This window comes from Eulemur rufifrons, chromosome 4, assembly GCF_041146395.1.
Source record: "Eulemur rufifrons isolate Redbay chromosome 4, OSU_ERuf_1, whole genome shotgun sequence".
Lineage (NCBI taxonomy): Eukaryota > Metazoa > Chordata > Mammalia > Primates > Lemuridae > Eulemur > Eulemur rufifrons.
The window spans coordinates 3283276-3304368 of record NC_090986.1 but is presented as its reverse complement, the minus strand read 5'-3'; the positions used below and the strand labels follow the sequence as shown (position 1 = coordinate 3304368).

The 21093-nt window shown below is 37.3% G+C and overlaps 1 protein-coding gene across 1 annotated transcript; it reads left to right on the top strand.

The window, feature by feature from the left end:
* The first annotated feature begins 19736 nt into the window (after positions 1 to 19736).
* On the top strand, positions 19737 to 20675 carry LOC138382515 (olfactory receptor 2T33-like). The gene has a single exon (XM_069466984.1). It carries the CDS (start codon positions 19737 to 19739, stop codon positions 20673 to 20675), a length of 939 nt encoding a protein of 312 aa, XP_069323085.1.
* The last annotated feature ends 418 nt before the right edge of the window (positions 20676 to 21093 follow it).

Here is a 21093-nt window from a genome sequence, read left to right as displayed (position 1 = left end):
ACATGAAATCATTGTAATCTATAGCATGGAAAAGAGAACAAAAGCGGGTGCTGGACTTCAATCAGTATCACCTTGGCACCTGAGTGCTGGTGGTCCCCTGACTTCCCCATATCCTTACACCTTATTTCTTATGTCCGTGTCTTTGTCTCTCTCATCTCTTGCAGTGCACACTGCCCAGGGACCCGGTTATATTGGGGATGTCATGAACCCCCGATAATGCCCAGTATCTAAAGACACGGCCATCTTAATGGTAACCTTTGCAAACAGAAAGTCCACATTACTTGTAGGGGGCAGGTGTGCTTTCCACTGATGGATGAATTTAGACAGAATGGAGAAAAAATTATGGCCCAGCAACAGCTGTTTTCTCCTTGGGAATCACATGTTGTCATTGCTGTACTCACAATTCTCTCCGTAAAAGAGTCCCATCTTGCTTCTTAAAAATGTCAACCTGGCTGTGTCTTGCATCCATGGCTTGGTTTATTCTACTTTGTATTATATGCATCCTCTCTCTTTCTCACAGTCACCAGGCCCTTACACTCCAGGGATGGTGGCTGTGTCCCCTTGCCTGGAATGCTCCCTCCCACATATTGTCATGGCTGGTTTCCTACTCTGACACCACACCTTGAGTAGCGCCTAGACCCTTGTAGGCTCTGGAAAACAAACAAACAAAAAACAGAAAAAAGCCCCACATTGACTGAATGACTAAGTAAATAAATACGTATTCCACTAGGTCCTCACCATCACTGTCTGTTCCTTTGGAACGCTCTTTGCTAGTGTTTGTGGATATATGCAATAGCGTCACCTTTCATGGAAGCACTAGTTAAAGATTCTCTATGTTTTATTTAAATTAATATTCAATCATATTTAATCTGTGGACAATGACAACAGCATTCTTACCTTGTATGTCACACCTTGAACTGAGTCTTCTGTTAGGAACTCTTCCTGGCCAGGCACCCAAGACGATAGAGACTGGATTGTTGTAAACAACAATATAATGAGAAGACACAGACTAGCTCAAGTCCAAATTTCACTCAGACACTAAATGTGAATTGACATATTTAAAGTACTTTGTAAAGGCTTAGTACTTTGAATTAATTTTTAGTTAACCAAAGTGGATAATTCTTTAATGGACTTAACAGATGCTTCTATAATATTATTCAAATCCATTATTTCTAAAGATTTGAGGCTAAATTTAGCCATTTTTAATCTAAAACCTGCAGTGAACAATGGAAAAAAACACTTAGCCAAAGATTACCATCCCTTGATTATAAATGCCTTAATCATGTGTCACAGACAAGAATTCTCCAAAAGGTTACTAAAAGCCTAAGGGTGAGACTTATACAAAGGTATAGATAAAATTTGTTCTTAAGCCATGAGGTGGTTAATTATATGTATCAACTTGACTTGACTATGGGTGCCAAGATATTTGGTCAAACTTTATTCTGGATGTATCTGTGAAGGTATTTCTGGACAAGGCCATCATTTGGATCAGTGCACTGAGTAAAGCACATTGCCCTCCCTAGTGTGGCTGGGCACCATCCGACCAGCTGAAGGCCTGAGTGGAACAAACAGGCTAAGAGAGAATTTCTCTGCCTCACTGCCTTCAAGCTGGGGCAGCAGTTTTTCCTGGCATCAGACTTGAACTGAAACATGAGCTCCTCCTGGGTCTTGAGCCCATCAGCTTTCAGACTGGAGCTACACTGTCAGCTCTCCTGGGCCTCCAGTTTGCTGACTGCAAATTTCAGTAGTTGTCAGCCTCTGTGATCATGTGAGTCAATTCCTGGTGACAAATCTCAATCTCCTGCTCCCCACACTCCTCTCCTCTCCTCTTCTCTCTTCCTTTCATCCTATTGGTGGATAACTCTGACTAATATATGTTGAGCCTAAGAATACTGAGTTATAGAAATGTCCCCTGTATTTCTGGAGACAAGATTTGATTTCAGAAGTCAAATAAGGCTTTGCCTTAAAGAAAAAATAAATGTGTTAGTTCAAAAGCTGCCTTGTCTCAGGAGGGCATCTCGTTGGTCCATAATAGCTGCACTTCAAAGAGACAGCTGTAAACTGGGCCTATGGTTCTCACCTGTTTTGAAATATAAGACAGGCCTCTCCTAGAACCAAAAGGTTGCCGGAGCTGACAGACAAAGACCCCCGGAGATGAGAGCTGATCAGATAGATAGGCTAATGCCCAAGCTGGGCCTAGACGGAACCATGCGGTTAAAGTAATTAACACAAAGCACAGCTCATGTTGACTTCTGAGATCATTGCTGTCTCCAAGGACACAATCACCGGAGCCAAGATGTCTCTGTTTTTTGCTAAAGTAGTAGCCTTATCATAAAACTTAGAAGTTTGCCCCAAGAAGATTTTATAACTCATTGTTCCCCTAGTTAGAGTTAGTTAAAGGATCTGTAGCAGCCTTTTAGAAGACTTTGACCCTAAAGCAAACTGCCTGTTAGTATCTACCCTATAAAATACCTGTGTGGAGTTTCAGTCTTTGATATATTTTTGTGGGAAGAAATATATTCATCCGGATATCCTCCTTATATCTGTTTTCATAAACCGTTACTTTATAAACTATATCTTTGGCTCTGTGTATTATAATTATTACTATCATTATTTTATTTTTATTTCTGTTTCCTATTTTTTCATCCTTTGTGATGACCCCTGCCTGAGAGACCTGATTGGAAGAGTAAAAAACCTCTTTGTGGGGAGCGTAGCTAACTCCCCACAAATATAGGCCCATACATTTTCCTTTCCTATCATTAATTTAAAGACTCTTTGCCACCTAAGTGCCAAATGGTTATTCAGGACCCACTTGTGTCTTGGTAGTTTAATGAGCCCCAATACTTTGAAGAGAAAATAGTATTCCCATAGTGTTTTATATCTCTATTTTTTGTCCAAATTTTTATATAGATTCATACAATTTGAATAGGTTTATCTTAATTTGTGTTAATAGGAAGTTTTTCAATGTTTTATTGTGGAAAAACATACATAACATAAAAGTTACCGTTTTTACCATTTAAGTGTACCATTCAGCATTATTAAAATCATTTGTAATGTTGTGCAGTCATCGCCACCATCCATCTCTATAACTGTTTTCATCTTGTAAAACTGAAACTCTATCTCCATTAAGCTCACTCTCACTCCTTCCCCTGGAAACTACCATTCTACTTTCTGTCTGTACAATTTGGACTATGCTCAGTGTTGCTTACAAGTGGAGTCATATACAGTATTTGTAATTTGTGACTGTCTTTTTTCACTTAGCATAAAGTTCTCCAGGTCCATTCATTTTTAGCACACATCATAATTTCCTTCATTTTTAAGCCTAGGTAATATTCCACTGTGTGTCCATATCATGGTTTTTTAAGCCAGTCATCTCACAATGGTCACATGAGTTGATTCCACATTTTAACATTGTGAATAATTCTGTTACAAACATGAGTGTATCCATATCTCCTTAAGACCCTGCTTTCAATTATTTGGGGTATATACCCAGAAGTGGAATGGCTAAATCATAAGGTAACTCTATTTTTAACCTATTGAGAAATTGGTATACTGTTTTCTACAGTGGCTGTACCATTTTACATTTCCACTAGCAGTGCACAAGAATGCCACTTTCCCACATCCTCTCCAGCAGTTGGTATCTTCTCTTTTTTTGATAGCAGCCATCTGAATGCATGTGAGGAGGTATTCCATGAAAGTTATGATTTGCATTTATCTATTGATTAGTAATTTTGAACAATAGGCTGATATTAATTTATAAATCAATATATTCATATATAACATTCAGGTATATATATATTTACATAAAATTTGCATAGGTTTAAAGTTGCGATGAGATCCTGGCAATGTCACTTCATTCATTTTTGAGCTTGTGGTCAGAACTACTGTATTTACCATATTAGATAACCAGTAATCTTCTGCTTTTTTATGGGTATTTTTCATTGTCTGAGATCATCAAAGGAATATGGCATGATTGTGCAATTTCTACACCTGAGATATAGATGTCTTATGTGCCATATATTTTTTTTATTTCAGATCACACTGTTTTGTGCCAACTATATTTATGATGAAAGTTGCATTCCTAATGAAATGTCTATTGAAACTATAGTCTGTTTTCATTCTGTCTCTTCCCAAATGAATTATTTTGATAGTTTTTAAAGCAGGAGTCTGTTAATTTGCTATTTTCAACTGGAAGATACAATTTCCAAAACAAAATGTGGACACAGTGTCCAAAGATACCGGAAGTGATGCTTTCTCAGCCATCATTTAATAAAGATTTGTTGAGAATTACTATTCATGTTCTCATTCCTTAAAAACAATGTATGGATAGAAGCTCCCACTATGTGCTAGCAAGGCAGAGTGCCTCAGAACAGAGCAGAAACCTCAGCACGGACAGCACAGGTGTGAATTCAGATCTCACCACTTTCCAAGAGCAAGATTTCAGAATCAGGGTTTAATTTCTGTGTGCTTCATTTCCTACAGTTGCAGAAAAATAGTAATAATAATGCTTATATGGTTATTATAATATTTTAGTTGTCTTGATATCTATAAAACACTTAGAAGTTATATAATAAAGGTTTAAAGTAAGCATAATTCCTAGAGATCCTTGTTATGTCATTTATCTTCACCTCTGTGCAAATTCAACTTGTAGAAATGCTCAGAGATGTATGTAACATGTATGTAACATACATAAATAATAACTTCACTATTTCATTTTTCCATTTTGAAAATATCTTGTTATGTATTTTAATATTATATATTTAATATATTTTATACAGTTTTTATACAGTTTAAGTATATTATTGTATGTTTTAGGAAGACTGTTAAAATCATATTACTAGAATAAAACTTATGAGCTAAAGAGTGTTTTAAGCTGAAGTCCTCATGGACAAAATTTTGTTGTTATTTACTTTTGTGACCTTGGCTACATTGCTTAACCTTTAAAAACTCAGTTCAAATTTTCTTATCTTTATGAAAAATGCATGATTTATTCCAAATCTAATAAGTATAAATTCCTGAGTTCTACAAATTTCAATGTTTTGTGGATTACTATTACACCTTCTTTCTATAATTTTAGTGACCGTGACAATGAAACCATCCCTCTTCTCACTCAATTTTATGCAGATGCCCACAGAATCATAGGATTTCAGTAACATTCGAAAACATAACTCATATTTATAGATGGGAAGTGCATAACTGGTGTTGATATTGTTAATTATAAAATAACTAAATATTGGAAATTTGTGAGTGTTAAACATATATTAATATGGCTTAAATATATTTTTAAAAATGCACAAAGCTTTTGTCTCTCCTATAAAACACATGAGAAAATATTTGAGTAACTACTGATTAAGAATAATACAAATTATGAGTTCTCAGATTCAGAAAGTTAAATATGTCCAAAGAAGTAAAGTAAAAATAAATCTGAGTCAAAATATATTTTAGCAAAGGTGTGGTATATAAACACAAATAGAAACCTTCAAAGAACTAGAGAGTAAAGATAGACATGACCTACATAAAAGAAGAAATTAAAATATCAAAAAAAATTAAGATGTAATAGATCATTGACTCTCCAAAACTTCAATAAACTCTGCTTAACTGGAGAACAATAAAATAATATCTGTTATCAGCACTTCTGTCATATTTGAATTTCAGTTTCAAACTAGCTCACAACATAAAAAATGAAGAAAAGTATAAGAATTGGCAATTAGTATACAATATTATCATCAAAGATTATAAAATCTTCTAAATAAAAACTGAAATAAATTAAATGCAATTTACAGAAATTAAGAAAATGTAGCAAATCTCTTAGATTGATTTTAAAAATGTTAAATTGAACACAGGTTTTAGAAAATGTACTTGAAAAATATACAAGTGAGAGAAGACAAAGCACCATACATGGATTTGATTTTATAGAATTGAGATATTCAATAGAAAGGCAAATTAAAAGCAATTTTTAGAGAAATTAGGAAACAATATATTAATGGTCACAGAGAAGTGAATGAATTTTTAGAACCTAGAAGCTCAAATCATAAAAGAAAGAATTGAGAAATTCAAATGTATTTTTTTAAGAATTTTTCATTGTCAAAAGGCATGGAACAGAGAGTAAAGTAACAGCCATAAACTTGAAGCAGAAATGTGCAATATTTATAAGTGACAAGTGGTGAAAAGTATGCAAAGAATATTTGTAAATCATCTGAAATCTCCAAAGAAAAATATGGATACATTGTATGAATATATATTTTTATAGAAAAAGAAACAAGAATTTCCATTTCATGAGTGAAACAATATTTAACCTTATTAGAGATCAGGGAAATGGAATTTATGCATAAAATATGATTCCATTTCCCAGTCAACAAATTAGAAAAACTGAAAGTTTATCAATACCAAGTATCGGTTAGGATGAAGGATAATAGGAAATTTCATGCACTTAAATTATGTAGTTAATTTCTAGGTCCATATTAAAGATTAAAATTAATTATTCCCAATCCTAGACATTATAGATATCAGCAGTGATAATCAAAATAGTTTATATCAGTACTTCAGCCAGGGAAGTTGGTATGTAAGATGTTCAACAACAATAACAATTGATCACTAAATCCTCCGTGCCAACCTCAGTCACTGGAAAAACAAGTCTTCCTTACACATTGCTGAGGTCCTAGGAGGGGTAAACTCACACTTGCATAAGAATTATCTCATGGAGCACAGATCCTTAATTACTTCATTTTTGTTTCTCTCCCTATTTTGACATTTGTTTATTGGATCCTGGATCATCTTATTTTGAAGAGCTCAGGTAAGTTACCCACAGTCTGCCAAGAATAATTTTCAAGTATCCCATTATTTCCTTCCTTACATTCATTCAGCATGATCTCACCAATGGGAGACCAAGTCCTCACCATGATCTTCCAGGTTGGTTTAGAAAAAATGAAGCCAGTCTTCATGTGTTGCTCCCACTTGAGGCTGGCAACCCTGATCATAAAACCACCTTCTTAGACCCATTTAACCCAGTTCCAGGTAATTTTCAGATGGTATCTTTGTTCTGTGTTGTAGTACCTCATGTTGTGAATATTCTTTCTGGTAGCTAAGGCAAAAGGAAGGTCAGTTGATGCTATGGTCTGAATATGTTCTTCCAAATTCATATGTTGAAACTTAATCACCAACATAAAAGTATTAAGAGTTCAGGCCTTTAGAAGCCGTAGCCCTTATAAATTGGATTAGGATTCTTATAAAAGGGCTTAAGGGCAGGGGTTTACTCTCTTCTTCTCTTCTGTCATGTGAGGACGTAGCGTTCATTTCCTTTGGTCTTTTTCACCCCTTCCACCATTTAAGGATGCAAAAAGAAGTCCTTCATCAGACACCATATGCTGGTTCCTTAATCTGGGACTTCCTCAAATCTAAAAATGTGAGAAATAAAATTCTATTGTTTATAAATTCCCCAATCTCAGGTATTTTGTTATAGCAGCAGTCACCAATGTTCTGCATAAGAAAATGATCAAAGGAGTTGTTTGATTATGAACCCTATGTACTAGTTACTCTTTAAATAAATCAGTTTTAATCTGAGCCAATTTGAGACAAAATCACGTCTCAAAAATGAAGGACAGGAAAAACCGCCAGCCAGAGTGTCTTTGCAAGAAAAACAGATTTTAGAGGAAAGTGAAAAGAAAAATGAACAGGCAGACAAACATAGATCAGATGAGGGTTGGAAGGAAGGGTGCCTGAAACTACAGGAGACTCCACAGGAAGAAGTTGCAGAGGAGAACTGGAAGGAGAAAGGCTACCGAGAGGCTTGGAGACCAGAGACAAAGGAGGTGGGGCAGTTAAATTTCCTCTCCTTTGCATCTTGGACTGCCGGTTGGCTCCTGAGCAGTTGGAGAGACCTGCCAATACCAGCCCAGAAACAGCTGCCACCAGTGAGCGGTGAGACTCTTGCAGACACCAGGCTCCCAGCTACCTCTGGGAACCTCCCAGCCTGCAGAACAGAGGCGATTGCCAGGTGCCATATTACTTCATTCTCCCCATCCCCTTCCCTACCCACAGCTGCTGAGAGAGACTATTTAGCCACCACCTGGAGGCATCTACAGGCAATGGGACCTTTCCTTTGGGGGCACTACAGGGACTGAGGGATACTTAGACTGTGAGTTCCCTACCCACCAGCCTTTCCAGGTGCTGCTTGCCTGGTGACTCCAGGAAAGCAGGGCAAATCCTTAGGTAGAAAGACATTGATCCAGCTTGGCTACCTTGTGGGTGACTTAAGACCAACACTCCTCCCCTGGCACGGTCAGGGATTGATCTCTAGGTCCCAGGGGACAGGCCTGAAGACCAAATCCCATATACCCAGGTCTCAATTGCATAGCCCCAGGGCACAGATGGGATATTTATGATACAGCCTACTGAGGTGTGTCTGCCTTCAGGAGCGGATCAGTGTGCTTGAAGGAAAACCCTCCTCCCATGGCAGAGCAGTGTGCCTAGCTCAGGGTGCTATTCTGCACAGGGAACCTTCTGGCCCACATCACCCCGAGGGGAGGTCCACAGGCTTGAAGTCTTGCCTGTTGGCAGTGGCCTGGGAGAAACTTCAGAATAGGGGAGGGTGGAAAGGAGTGAGTCCTGCTCCAGAATGCAGGTCTCAGACCGTCCCATGCTGACATGCAGGCTTTTCTGCTGAGTGGCGCCATTTCAGCCCCTCCCTGGCTGCTTTGCCCAAAAGCAGAGAACAGAACTTGGACCCTGCTAACAGAATTTGTGGAGCTTGAGGGGAAGCTCACCCAACCCAGGTTGGCCCAGACACACTCCCCAACCTGCCCACACTAAGGTGGAAAATAAGGATACACCTGGAAGTCTGAGGGCCCCACTCACCACTTAAGGCATAGGAGTGCCTCTCCAGAAGAATGAGAGCTGGTTCCAGGACCCCAAAACAACACTGCAGCCTGCTCCTCCCAGAAAGAGCCACCTACTCACAGGGAGATCATTCTGCACACAATTTTACTGCATCTACTGACTCATCATACAGGGTGTGGTTGAATCTCACCCACAGATACCATCTACTGGCTCACAGACTAAACAGGGTGTGTCATTATCCAAAAGAAAATCTAAAGGTAAGAAGCAACAGCTGATCCAGATGGGAAGGAATCAGCAAAAGAACTCTGGAAGTCTGAAGAATCAAACACAAAGCACACCCCCAAAGGGGAACACCAGCCCTCTAGCAATGGACATCAACCAAATTCAGAACACTTATACCGCAGAAGAAGAATTTTGAGCATGGGTTGTAAGAAAACTCAATGATATGCAAGAAAAAGTGGATAAACAATACAAATAATCCACAGAAAATACAGTACTTGAAAGAAAAATTCACTAAAGTAATTGAAATATTAAAGAAAAATCAAACAGAGCTGCTAGAAATGAAGAAATTATTCAAAGAATTACAAAACACAGTGCAAATCCTTGAGAACAGGGTAGAACAATCATAAGAAAGAATCTCAGGGATTGAAGATAACTCCTTTCAGTTAAATAAGTCAGTCACAGAGATACAGCAGAGAAATAATAGAAAAGAGCAAAACTTGTGCCTATCCTGTAGAAACTATTCCACAACATCGAGAAGAAGGAATCCTCCCTAACACATTTTTTGAAGCCAACATCACCCTGATACCAAAACCAGGAAAGGACACAACAAAAAAAGAAAACTACAGACCAATATCCCTTATAAAGGTAGATGCAAATATTATCAACAAATCCTAGCAAACCGAATTCAGTTGCTTATCAAAAAAATAATCCATCATGACCAAATGGGCTTCATCCCAGAGACGGAGGGATGGTTCAACATACACAAATACATAAATGTAATTCACTGCATAAATAGAAGCAAAAAAAAAAAAAAAAAAAGACCACATGATCCTCTCAATAGACACATAATAATTATTTGACAAAATTCAACACCCTTTATGATAAGAACACTTAACAAATTAGGCATAGCCGTGACTTACCTAAAAATGATGCAAGCCACATATGACAAACCCGCAGCCAACATGATACTGAAAGTGGAAAAAATGAAAGTATTCCCATTTAGAACTGGAACTAGAAAAGGTTGCCCTCTATCACCGCTTCTATTCAACATAGTACTGGAAATCCTAGCCAGGGCAATCAGATAAGGGAAGCAAATCAAGGGCATCCAAATGAGGGCAGAAGAGGTCAAACTATCTCTTTTTGCTGACTATATGATCTTATATCTAGAAAACCCCAAAGGTTCTGCCATGAGACTACTGGAATTGATAAAACAAACAAGCAAAAAAAATCAGCAGAGTCTCAGGTTACAAAATCAATGTACAGAAATCAGTTACATTCCCATACAGCAACAACAGTCAAACTGAGAGTCAAATCAAAGACTCAATACCTTTCTCAATAGCAACAAAGAAAGTAAAATACCTAGGAATATATTTAGCTAAGGAGGTAAAAGACCTCTACAGAAAAATTACAAAACACTGAGGATGGAAATAGGAGAGGACATAAACATGTGGAAAATCATACCATGCTATGGGTCGGCAGAATCAACAATCTTAAAATGTCTATACTAACCAAAGAGAACTAGATTCACTGAAATCCCTATTAAAATAACAACATCATTTTTTGAAGATTTAGAAAAAATAATTCTGTATGTCAAATGGAAGGAGAGAAGACCCTGCATAGCAAAAGCAATCTTAAGCAAAAAGAACAAATTGGCAGGCATCAATATACCAGACTTCAAGCTATACTACAAGGCTACGGTAATAAAAACAGCATGGTAGTGGCACAACAACAGAGACATAGACCAATGGAACAGAACTGAGAACAGAGATATAAAACCATCCTCATATAGACATCTCATCTTTGACAAAGCAGCCTAAAACATACACTGGGGAAAAGAACCTTTATTCAATAAATGGTGCTGGGAAAACTGGATAACTACATGCAAAAAACTAAAACAGGGTCTGAACCTTTCACCTCTCACAAAAAATCAACTCACGGTGGATAACAGACTTAAACCTAAGGCATGAAATTATAAGAATTCTAGAGGAAAATGTGTAAAAACTCTTATAGACATTGGCCTAGGCAAAGAACTGATAAGGAAGACCCCAAAGGCAATCACGGCCACAACAAAAATAAATAAATGGGACTGATCGAATTAAAAAGTTTCTGCACAGCCAAGGTAACTATCATTACAGCAAACAGACAACCTATAGAATGGTAGAAAATATTCTCATGTTACACATCCAATGAAGGGCTGATAACCAGACTCCATATAGAACTCAGGAAAATCAGCAAGAAAAAAATCAAACAACCCTACCAAAAGTAGGCAAAGGACATGAAAACAAACTTTTCAAAAGAAGATAGAATAATGGCTAACAAACATATGAAAAAAATCATCAACATCTCTAATCATCAGGGAAACGCAAATCAAAGCCACAATGAGATATCATTTATCTCCATTGAGAATGGCCTTTATTAAAATGTCCGAAGCCAATAAATGTTCGCGTTGTTACAGAGAGATAGGAACACTCATGCACTGCTGGTTGGACTGCAAACTACTACAACATCTTGGAAAGCAATATGGAGATACCTCAAAGAGATACAACAAGTAGAACTGCCATTTGATCCAGCAATCCCATTACTGGGCATCTACCCAAAAGAACAAAAGACATCTTCACTCGAATGTTTATAGCAGCACAATTCACAATTGCAAACATGTGGAAACAACCCAAGTGCCCATCAATACATGAGTGGATTATTAAAATGTGGTACATGTATATAATGGAGTTATCAGTGACAAAAACAATGGTGATGTAGCCCCTGTTTTACTATCCTCATTAGAGTTGGAACCCATTCTACTAAATGAAGTATCCTAAGAATGGAAAAACAAGCACCACATGTACTCACTGTCAAATTGGTATTACCTTTTCAACATTTAAGTGCACATATAGTAATAACATTCATCTGGTTTCAGGCAGATGGGAGTGGGGAGGAGGGGATGGGTATATACACACCTAATGGGTGCAGTGCACACCATCTGGGGGATGGACACACTTGAAGCACTGACTCAGGTGGGGAAAGGGCAATATACATATCCTAAACAATTGTACCCCCTTAATATCCTGAAATAATAAAAAAATTTTAAAAAATTGCCTCTCTCTTCTGAAACAGTATCATTTTCCCAAAGTTGAATACATGCCTCTCACACAAATATAGAATGAACATTTGCCAAAGGTGTATTTAACTCACCCATGAAGGAAACAACATGCTGTTAGTGCTGGTTCAAAGAGGTTTTGAGTTCAAAAGGGACTTCTGTAGTCCTCTGGGAAAGTCATATTGAAATAAATGCTATTAGTTTTTATTTTTGCTTCAGGCTTTTGTTATACAATATGAAAAAATATTTAGTGTTTATCCCCAGTTCTTGGCCCACAGCCCCTTATCCCTTTTCATTTTCTGAGTGATGACAGTGATAAAAGCCAAGAGTTGCCTCAGTAGAACATAAAAGGCCCTTATCACTTATATAACTCAGGATACTAGAAGGGTTTTAATCTTTTGGCAGAGCCCTCGATCTCCTCCAGATGGGGCCTTGTCAGAATGATCAAGCCTTTATCAGAAGCTTGGACAGCTCACCTCCATCCCCCAACTTCTGGGGAGGGAAGAGAAGCTGGAGATTGAGTTCATCACCAAGAGCCACAATCAAGCCTACCCAATAAAATCTCCATAAAATCCCCCAGGTGACAGGGTTCAGGGAGCTTCTGAGTTAGTGTACACACCTGTGTGTCCAGAGCACAGCACAACTCCACAGACACAGGGGCTCTTGTGTTTGGCTCACTTCTGAACCCTTCCAGATGTATGTGTTCATCTGACTTCATTTGTATCCTTTTCAATAAACTGTAATTGTAAGTATAGAATTTTCCTGACTTCTGTGAGTCACTCTAGCAAATTGTCTAAACTGACAAAGGGTTGTTGTGGGAACTATTGATTTTGTAGCCAAGTAGCATGAGTGTAGGTAACCTGCGGACCTACGACTTGTGACTGGCACCTGAAGTGAAGGCAGTCTTGTAGGACTGAGTATTTCAGCTTGATGAGTCTGATGCCAATTCTAGGCAGTTAGTGTTAGGATTGAATGGAATTGTAGGACACTCAGTTGGTGTCTGAGAGTTGGAGAAATGGTGTTGGATAAGACACCATGTATTTGATATCAGGAAAAAATACCCCATTGCTTTTGGTTTTGTTTCCAGTTAGGATAAAACTTGTAGATGTCTTATTTGACTTGGACAGAAACTATTTGTGTCTCTGCTCGACGCAAATATACATGTTAACATACAACTGCACAGATTCTGGGCCCTAATTCTCAGTAGGTAGCAAATCAAACACAGGCACATTCACCCATAGAATTATTTAATAAGTAATCTTTGAACGGAACTGTCAAACAATGCTGCAGCACAACATTGAAAGGACAGGCTACCCTCCCTTTGTCTTATTTTCTATTTTAGATAATTTTTCATAATACTTAGGCCAGAATCAATAAAAATTCTTCTTCAGAGATATCTTTTTTCCACTTAAAATGATCACAATGATGATAACAATGAACATTGACAAACCATTTACTATGGGCCACTCTTCCACATGGTTTACAAATAACTCATTTAATCTTTCTATTTTTTTAAATGGTAGTGGAAAGAACTGATTTTATTTATTCCAAAATTAGGGAGCTTTTTATTTTTTATTTTTTTATGTTTTTGAAAGATATTTATTAACTTAATCCAAATTTGCCAAATGTAGTTTTTTTTTTATTTTAGCATTTAATCTTTCTAACAATACTTTCTAATTCTAATAACAATGTACCTTGTCAGAATGATCAAGCCTTGATCAGAAGCTTGGAATGTTCAGCTCCATCCCCCAACTTCGGGGAAGAAGTTAGAATTAGGATTATTTCTAATAATAATACTAATGTTTCTAGTTTCTAATAATAAAATAAGCAAAGTTAGTATGAATATTTTAAATGAGAGGAATGTGAAGCTCATTTGTAATGGTTATGCAAGATCATGAAATGGGTAAGGAATAGAAACAGGATTAAAAACAAAACAAAATGAAACTGTAATGGAGCAAAATTGGGAATTTCTTAGTTATAGGGTATCAAAGCATTGACGCCTAATTCAGGATAGAATTCACATTTAGATAATTTATTTAAAACAATGTTTATCAAATTATAGTTAAGCCTTCTGTATGATTCAGATGTTCCTTAAAAAACACAAATTTAAGGTGATTTAAACATCAAAGTTATTTCACTCTGCTAACTCATGATAGTTACATATAGGTATGGTATTTAAAACCAGTAACATTGTTCACAAACCTGTAAAATGTAGAAGTTTGTAGATCAAAAGGTTGTTTCAAAGATTAAATAAAATTCATGTACATGCTTGTGAAATGCTGAGCATGTTCACCAGCATGCCGAAATGTGCCTTGAACAAAATCTATTATTATTGTCAGAGTACAATTTTAATAAAAATTAACAGTTTCTTTATTTTAGGCAATTTAGTCACATTTGTTCAGTTCAAGGATTATCAATGAGCAGAATTCCAGTTTTTGCCTCAACTAATTCATTCATTGCTTTTTCTGTCTCTACCAATGACACATCTTTTCACGTTCCCATTCACAGTGTTTTTGCTTTTAGCAAAACCTGGGTGCTAACTTAGTTCATTGCTTTCATTTTCCCTTGGGAAACATTTAAATCTGTGTTCCCTTGTTAAAGGTGACTTGCTTTTTAAAGTATCATTGATCCAAGGAAGGTATTTTGTAGGTGTAGGAAACTTTCAATGGTTGTATGGGACTTTTTACTATAAATATAGCATGAGTTCAGGAGCACAAAGTGGTATCCACAGCACAGAGTCATCACATATTTCTAGCCAACTCATCAGGAAGATCCAGTCCTATATATTAAATATATATCTCATTGCCTATGACTCTATTACAAAGGTGAGTCTAATTTTTTGAGAATTATTTTTCAATTATATTAGGACGTAATTTCAAATGATGCATATTTATTATATATTTGGTATTTTACATGTGTATTTTGAATGGCAAAGTAACATTTCTAAAATTGGATCCACAAGCCTAGTGAAGTCAAAGTCTCCCTGTTGTCCGTGTCAGTGATGTTCTGACAATGTAAGACACAGTCTATGTTCACCTAGAACCATCAGGACCAAACTCTTCCTGACTAAGCAGTCCATTGCGTCAAATGATTGAGTTTATCTTAGAGGATTAATTTTTCACTGAACAGTGAAGGAGCTGCTTCAGGGAATTCTCCACATTATGGCAACATCTTGTGGACATAGAAACACTGGCTTTATGGAGGGCAGGATGGCAGAAGGAAGGGAAAAGGAGGTGGTTGAATGGAATTCTAAGAGTCTAGAGCAATGGCCCGTGTATGCTTTCAAGTAAGTGTGAATGTGGGAAGGAGACTACAGTCAAATTACCTACCAGCATCACAAAGGTTAAGGTTTGCAATTAACAACACACAAAATTCCTTAGAACTTTTTTAAATAAAAATGGCCTAGAATAAGCAAAAAAAAAAAATGTGGGAAGATATACTGTTCCTTTTGAAATAATGAAAAAGAGTCTCGGCCGGGCGCGGTGGCTCACGCCTGTAATCCTAGCACTCTGGGAGGCCGAGGTGGGCGGATCATTTGAGCTCAGGAGTTCGAGACCAGCCTGAGCAAGAGCGAGACCCCACCTCTACTAAAAATAGAAAGAAATTATATGGACAGCTAAAAATATATATAGAAAAAATTAGCCGGGCATAGTGGCGCATGCCTGTAGTCCCAGCTACTCGGGAGGCTGAGACAGGAGGATCGCTTGAGCTCAGGAGTTTGAGGTTGCTGTGAGCTAGGCTGACACCACGGCACTCACTCTAGCCTGGGCAACAGAGTGAGACTCTGTCTCAAAAAAAAAAAAAAAAAAGAAAGAAAAGAAAAAGAGTCTCCTTGTCTTTCTCTGATTCATGCAACATGTCTTTATAGAAAACTATCTATCATCTATTTCTGGAAGGGAAAAATTTCTCCCACTTCTGGAAAAGGTATATATAGTTTTTTAAATGTTTTTTTAAACTCTAGTTATTCTGTTTAATAGCTTAGAATTAATTCACTGCACAAATTGTCCTGAAGAAAAAATACTTACAAATAGTATGTGTCCATTTACATTCTCATAACTTTCTGAGCTAAATGAATTAATAGTCTTTTCATTGAGGAGTAAATGTTTCCTTTAGCATACAAAAGCTATTTCAATAATGCCAAAAAATCCATTATTCAAAAAATCACTTTGAATGATAAAGGTGACTAAGCTGCATTGCTCTGTGTACATGAAAGAAGAACTGAGCAATGCATTTAAGCTCATTTTTCTATTAAGTTATCTGACTGCTATAGCATGCTGAAAGCTTAATTTATTATAATTTTATATGTCATATTTTTATAGTATAGGAGGAGAATACAGATTTATTTATTCGTTGCATTTTCAGTTTAAAAAGTTATGGTTACAAATTAAAGTGATATTTTATTTAGGCCCACATTTGTGTGTGTATCTATATCATTGATCTATTTATCTCTCTCTCCTTCTCTTTCTCTCTCACACACACATTCCTCTATCTGTACTCAGTGTAAGAATATTTAATTCTGAAAATGCATAACCATTTCGAGTATGAATTTTATTCTTTTTAAAACTTGGATTTTCACCTTCGTGTTGCCATAGCATTCAGTTCAAATGACCTAACTGACATTTTATGCTATGACTTTTAAGCTTATGAATATCAAAAAAATGGCTATGTATGATCTATTGTGAAAAATTAAATTAAAATTAAAAATATCAACTTTGTTTCATTGCACAAAATGACTTGGAAAATTATTTCAAACCTTTCCGCATGGAAATAAAACATCATTTAATTCCTTGAGTAATCTGTTTAGAAAGATTATAATTTAAAACATATAAATAAACAAAATAAAATACAAGGTTATGTAACTTGTCCCTCATCCCACAGATATGAAATGACAGCAATGATTATTTTTTCTCATGATTTAAAGTTTATTTTTTTCTTAGCACATATTAAAGTTCATCATAACCAGTAAGATAGAAAATGTTATTACAAATACTACCTAAAATCATGTCACATACCCCCAGTGAAACATCTATTGTAATTTTGAAAAATATGACTAGATAGAAATGATACTTTTTTTTTTTTTGAGATGTGGTCTCTGTCACCCAGGCTGGAATGCAGTGGTGCAATCATAGCTCACTACAGCTTCAAACTTCTAGGCTCAAAGTGTCCTCCTGCTTCAGCCTCCTGCGTAGCTTTGACTCTGGGTGCATGCCACCACATCCTTCTAATTTTTAGAAATATTTTAGGGTTGGGGTTTGGTTGTGCAGGTTGGTCTCGAACTCCTGGAATCAAGTCATCCTTCCACCTCAGCCTCTGGAGAAGCTGGGATTACAGTTACCACGGCAGCAATGATTCTCAAACGGAGATTTCTTTATTCCAAGTCCAGTGCTCTTTTATCCATACATTCTGCATCAATGAGATGGGTCCAGGGTTGTTTAAAGTTGTAATGGAGACAGTGCAAGCCTGTGGTTGAGGAGTCAGATGGCTGCGGCAACCATATGACAAAGATAATTTAAATAGGATATAAAAACAAGAGACAGTGTATATTAGCTAGATAGAAAGAAAAGAGTGCACATCAACAAGGGTTGGCAAAGACTTGATTAAGTAAAGTCTTTGGATATATTTCCTGTTATTTGCCTAAAATCTTTGTTTATATCCCAGATATCCAGTGTTTAAACAAGCCATCTGAAAGATGCCAGTGTTATTGTGTGTCATTATGTCCCTTCACATTTGGATGCTTGTGTCATAGACACAGCAATTTAATGAGCCACAGGCATTGCCTTTCAACAGGTCCCTGGATTAGACCACCCATGTGTCAGATGTGTATGCAACAAGTGGGTTGTCTGCCACCTAAATTTTACATCATTAGGGCATCCACCAAATCAGACCCTGATTGAAAAGCATCATCACTATTTCCATTTTTGCAGTAATCAATGACCAGGCAAACTCTACACAAGCTCAGAGATTTGGATGTCTTTATAGCTTTGACATGAAATCAGTCTGAAACTGTCTGTATCAGAGAGAGGTCTACAGTCCTGTATATGTACAAACGTGATGAATTTGTGCATTTTTCTGCTAATGAAAGAGGGAATTAGCTCCTTGCAGCTCTGTGCTCTTCTACTATGAGTTTACTAGGTTTGTTCATAGTATAGAGTTTTAAAATGTGAAACACTAAAACATCCTTCCATGCCCAATTTATAATAGCTATCAACCTAAAACCCTTCCAAATGAAGTTGTATTCATTTTTACAGGCTCACTCAGTTTGATTGTGTTGCTTAAGAAAACAAATTCATTTTGTAAAATATTTTAAAAATCTTAAAGAGAGATGCCAAATATCAATTTAGATATTTAAAAAAACATGTCTTTCTCATTTCCAAATATTTTGATGCTTTCCCTGTGATTAATAATAGTGCTCCATGGAGATGAAACCATTTAAAAATTGTTTCCTTGTCCTTTTTGTCACTTTATTCCTTATTTTAACTGTTGCTATTATCTTTTGACATTTATCAACATCAAAGATACTCTAATGCTTTCTTGTTTCAAATTTGTCTGGCCCCTCTAGGTCTCCATGACTGTATGTTGTATGGAAAATGTTGTGTAGGGCATGTCTACAACCCCAGTAAGCTTGGGAAGAAATTTTGCATTTCATTTGAATTACAGTCGGCAGATGCTGAAGGTTTCAAAACAGTAGGAGATGAACTAGAATGCCTGCACTTTAAAAATCAGTTAAATATGGCCAGGCACGGTGGCTCATGCCTGCAATCCTAGCACTCTGGAAGGCCGAGGTGAGAGGATTGCTCGAGATCAGGAGTTCAAGACCAGCCTGAACATGAGCCCAGGAGTTGGAGGTTGCTGTGAGCTAGGCTGATGCCACAGCACTCTAGCCTGGCCAACAAAGTGAGACTTGGTTTCAAAAAAAAAAAAAAATCGGTTAAGTATAAAGTTATTTAGTGAGAGGAATAAAAGAAAATTTTTCACCAATTCTTTGGGATATTACTAGTATTTTTCAAATGAAGAATGTTGTTTTATTTTATTTATACTCAGATATTCCATTCAGTGATTCTTGTAACCCACAGGAAAACAAGTGTAACTTCCTGTTTATTTTTAAAAAGGCCTAAATTGAATATGTTTCAAAAAGTTGAATATATATCATATGCAAGTTAAAAAATCTAAATGACAGGTTTCTAAATCAGTGTTCTTTTCCTCAACTGGTTAATTTCCTTTTCAGTATGTATAACAAAATCACAATAGTATTACAAGTAAAAAAAAAAAGTGATAAATGTAAATCTTTACCATTATTTGATCCTTGAGAGTTTTATTAATATTTTTGATACACTTTGATGTACAAATATACTCCTGGGAGAAGTGCATACATGACCTCAGTTATAACATGACAAAGTTGCCAGACTAAGGAAAGCATGTGGACTGAAATGCAGGGCTTTAACCCAGGACCTAGGATTCCTTATCCAGTGCTTGTCCAGAAGTCATGAAGTCAAACTAAGATTTTTAATGATAAAAGCCAAGATTTTTAACGATAAAAGCCCCTACCTTCTTGTTTTCCATTTACAGTGTCACACTGGTAGAAATTATGGAGAAGAGAAACACCAGCTCAGACTTCATTCTCCTAGGACTCTTTAAGCACACAAGACTCCACCTTGCTCTCTTTGCAGTGGTGCTGACAATGGCCATCGCTTCTCTCCTGGGCAACACCCTCATGCTTCTCCTGATTCACCAGGACCACCGGCTCCACACGCCCATGTACTTCCTACTGAGCCAACTCTCCCTCATGGACATGATGCTGGTCTCCACCATTGTGCCCAGAATGGCTGCTGGCTTTCTGACAGGCAAGAAGTCCATCTCCCCCACTGGCTGTGGGTTGCAGATCTTCTTCTTCCTCACCTTGGGTGGTGGAGAGTGCTTCCTCTTAGCAGCCATGTCCTACGACCGCTATGTGGCCATTTGCCACCCACTGCGATATCCCGTCCTCATGAGCCGGCAGGTATGCCTGAGAATGACTTTGGGGTCTTGGTTCCTGGGGGCAGCTGATGGGCTCGTGCAGGCTGTCGCTACCCTGAGCTTCCCGTACTGCAGCGCACATGAGATCGATCATTTCTTCTGCGAGGCTCCCGCGTTGGTGCGTTTGGCTTGTGCTGATACGTCTGTCTTTGAGTATGTCATGTACATCTGCTGTGTGCTGATGCTCCTGGTCCCCTTCTCCCTCATTCTGACCTCCTACAGTCTCATCCTCGCTGCTGTTCTCCGCATGCGCTCCACAGAAGCCCTCAGGAAGGCCTTTGCCACCTGCTCTTCACATTTGGCTGTGGTGGGACTCTTTTATGGAGCTGCCATTTTTATCTACATGAGACCCAAATCCTACAGGTCAGCTGCTCATGATAAGGTGGTGTCAGCCTTCTATACCATATTCACCCCTATGGTGAACCCCCTCATCTACAGTCTGAGGAACAGTGAGGTCAAGGGCGCACTGAGAAAGTGTGTAGGTCAGTGCGTGGCCTTAAATCATGAATAGGAGTACACTTATTTGCCCCAATATTCAAGGCTGTACAAAACGATTGTGTGGGATTCCATAAAGAGAAGGTATACATACATTTTTACATCTGTATCTAGTGTGTGTGTGTGTGTGTGTGTGTGTGCTTTGCTCTGAATTGCAGATGAACCTTCACACTCTGGGTTCATTTAGTGAGCTGTCATTATCAAATAAAATGTTGATTGATGAAATTTTTTTTATCTGCCTTCAGGTCAGTGGTCTCAAAAGAAAGAATGTGCAAATCTTTACTCCTTAGTAAAATGTTTCTATGCCACATCCCACAATAAATATTTTTTCAAAGAATGAATTAGCTACCCAAGAAATTTTGATGGTTAGCCATTGCCATTTGTTTCAAAGGGAGGTATAGTTTACACACAATAGAATGCTCACACCTAATGTG

Bases quoted from the DNA above. Each gene is read 5' to 3' on its own strand.
- LOC138382515 (XM_069466984.1), top strand. From the start codon at position 19,737: ATGGAGAAGAGAAACACCAGCTCAGACTTCATTCTCCTAGGACTCTTT.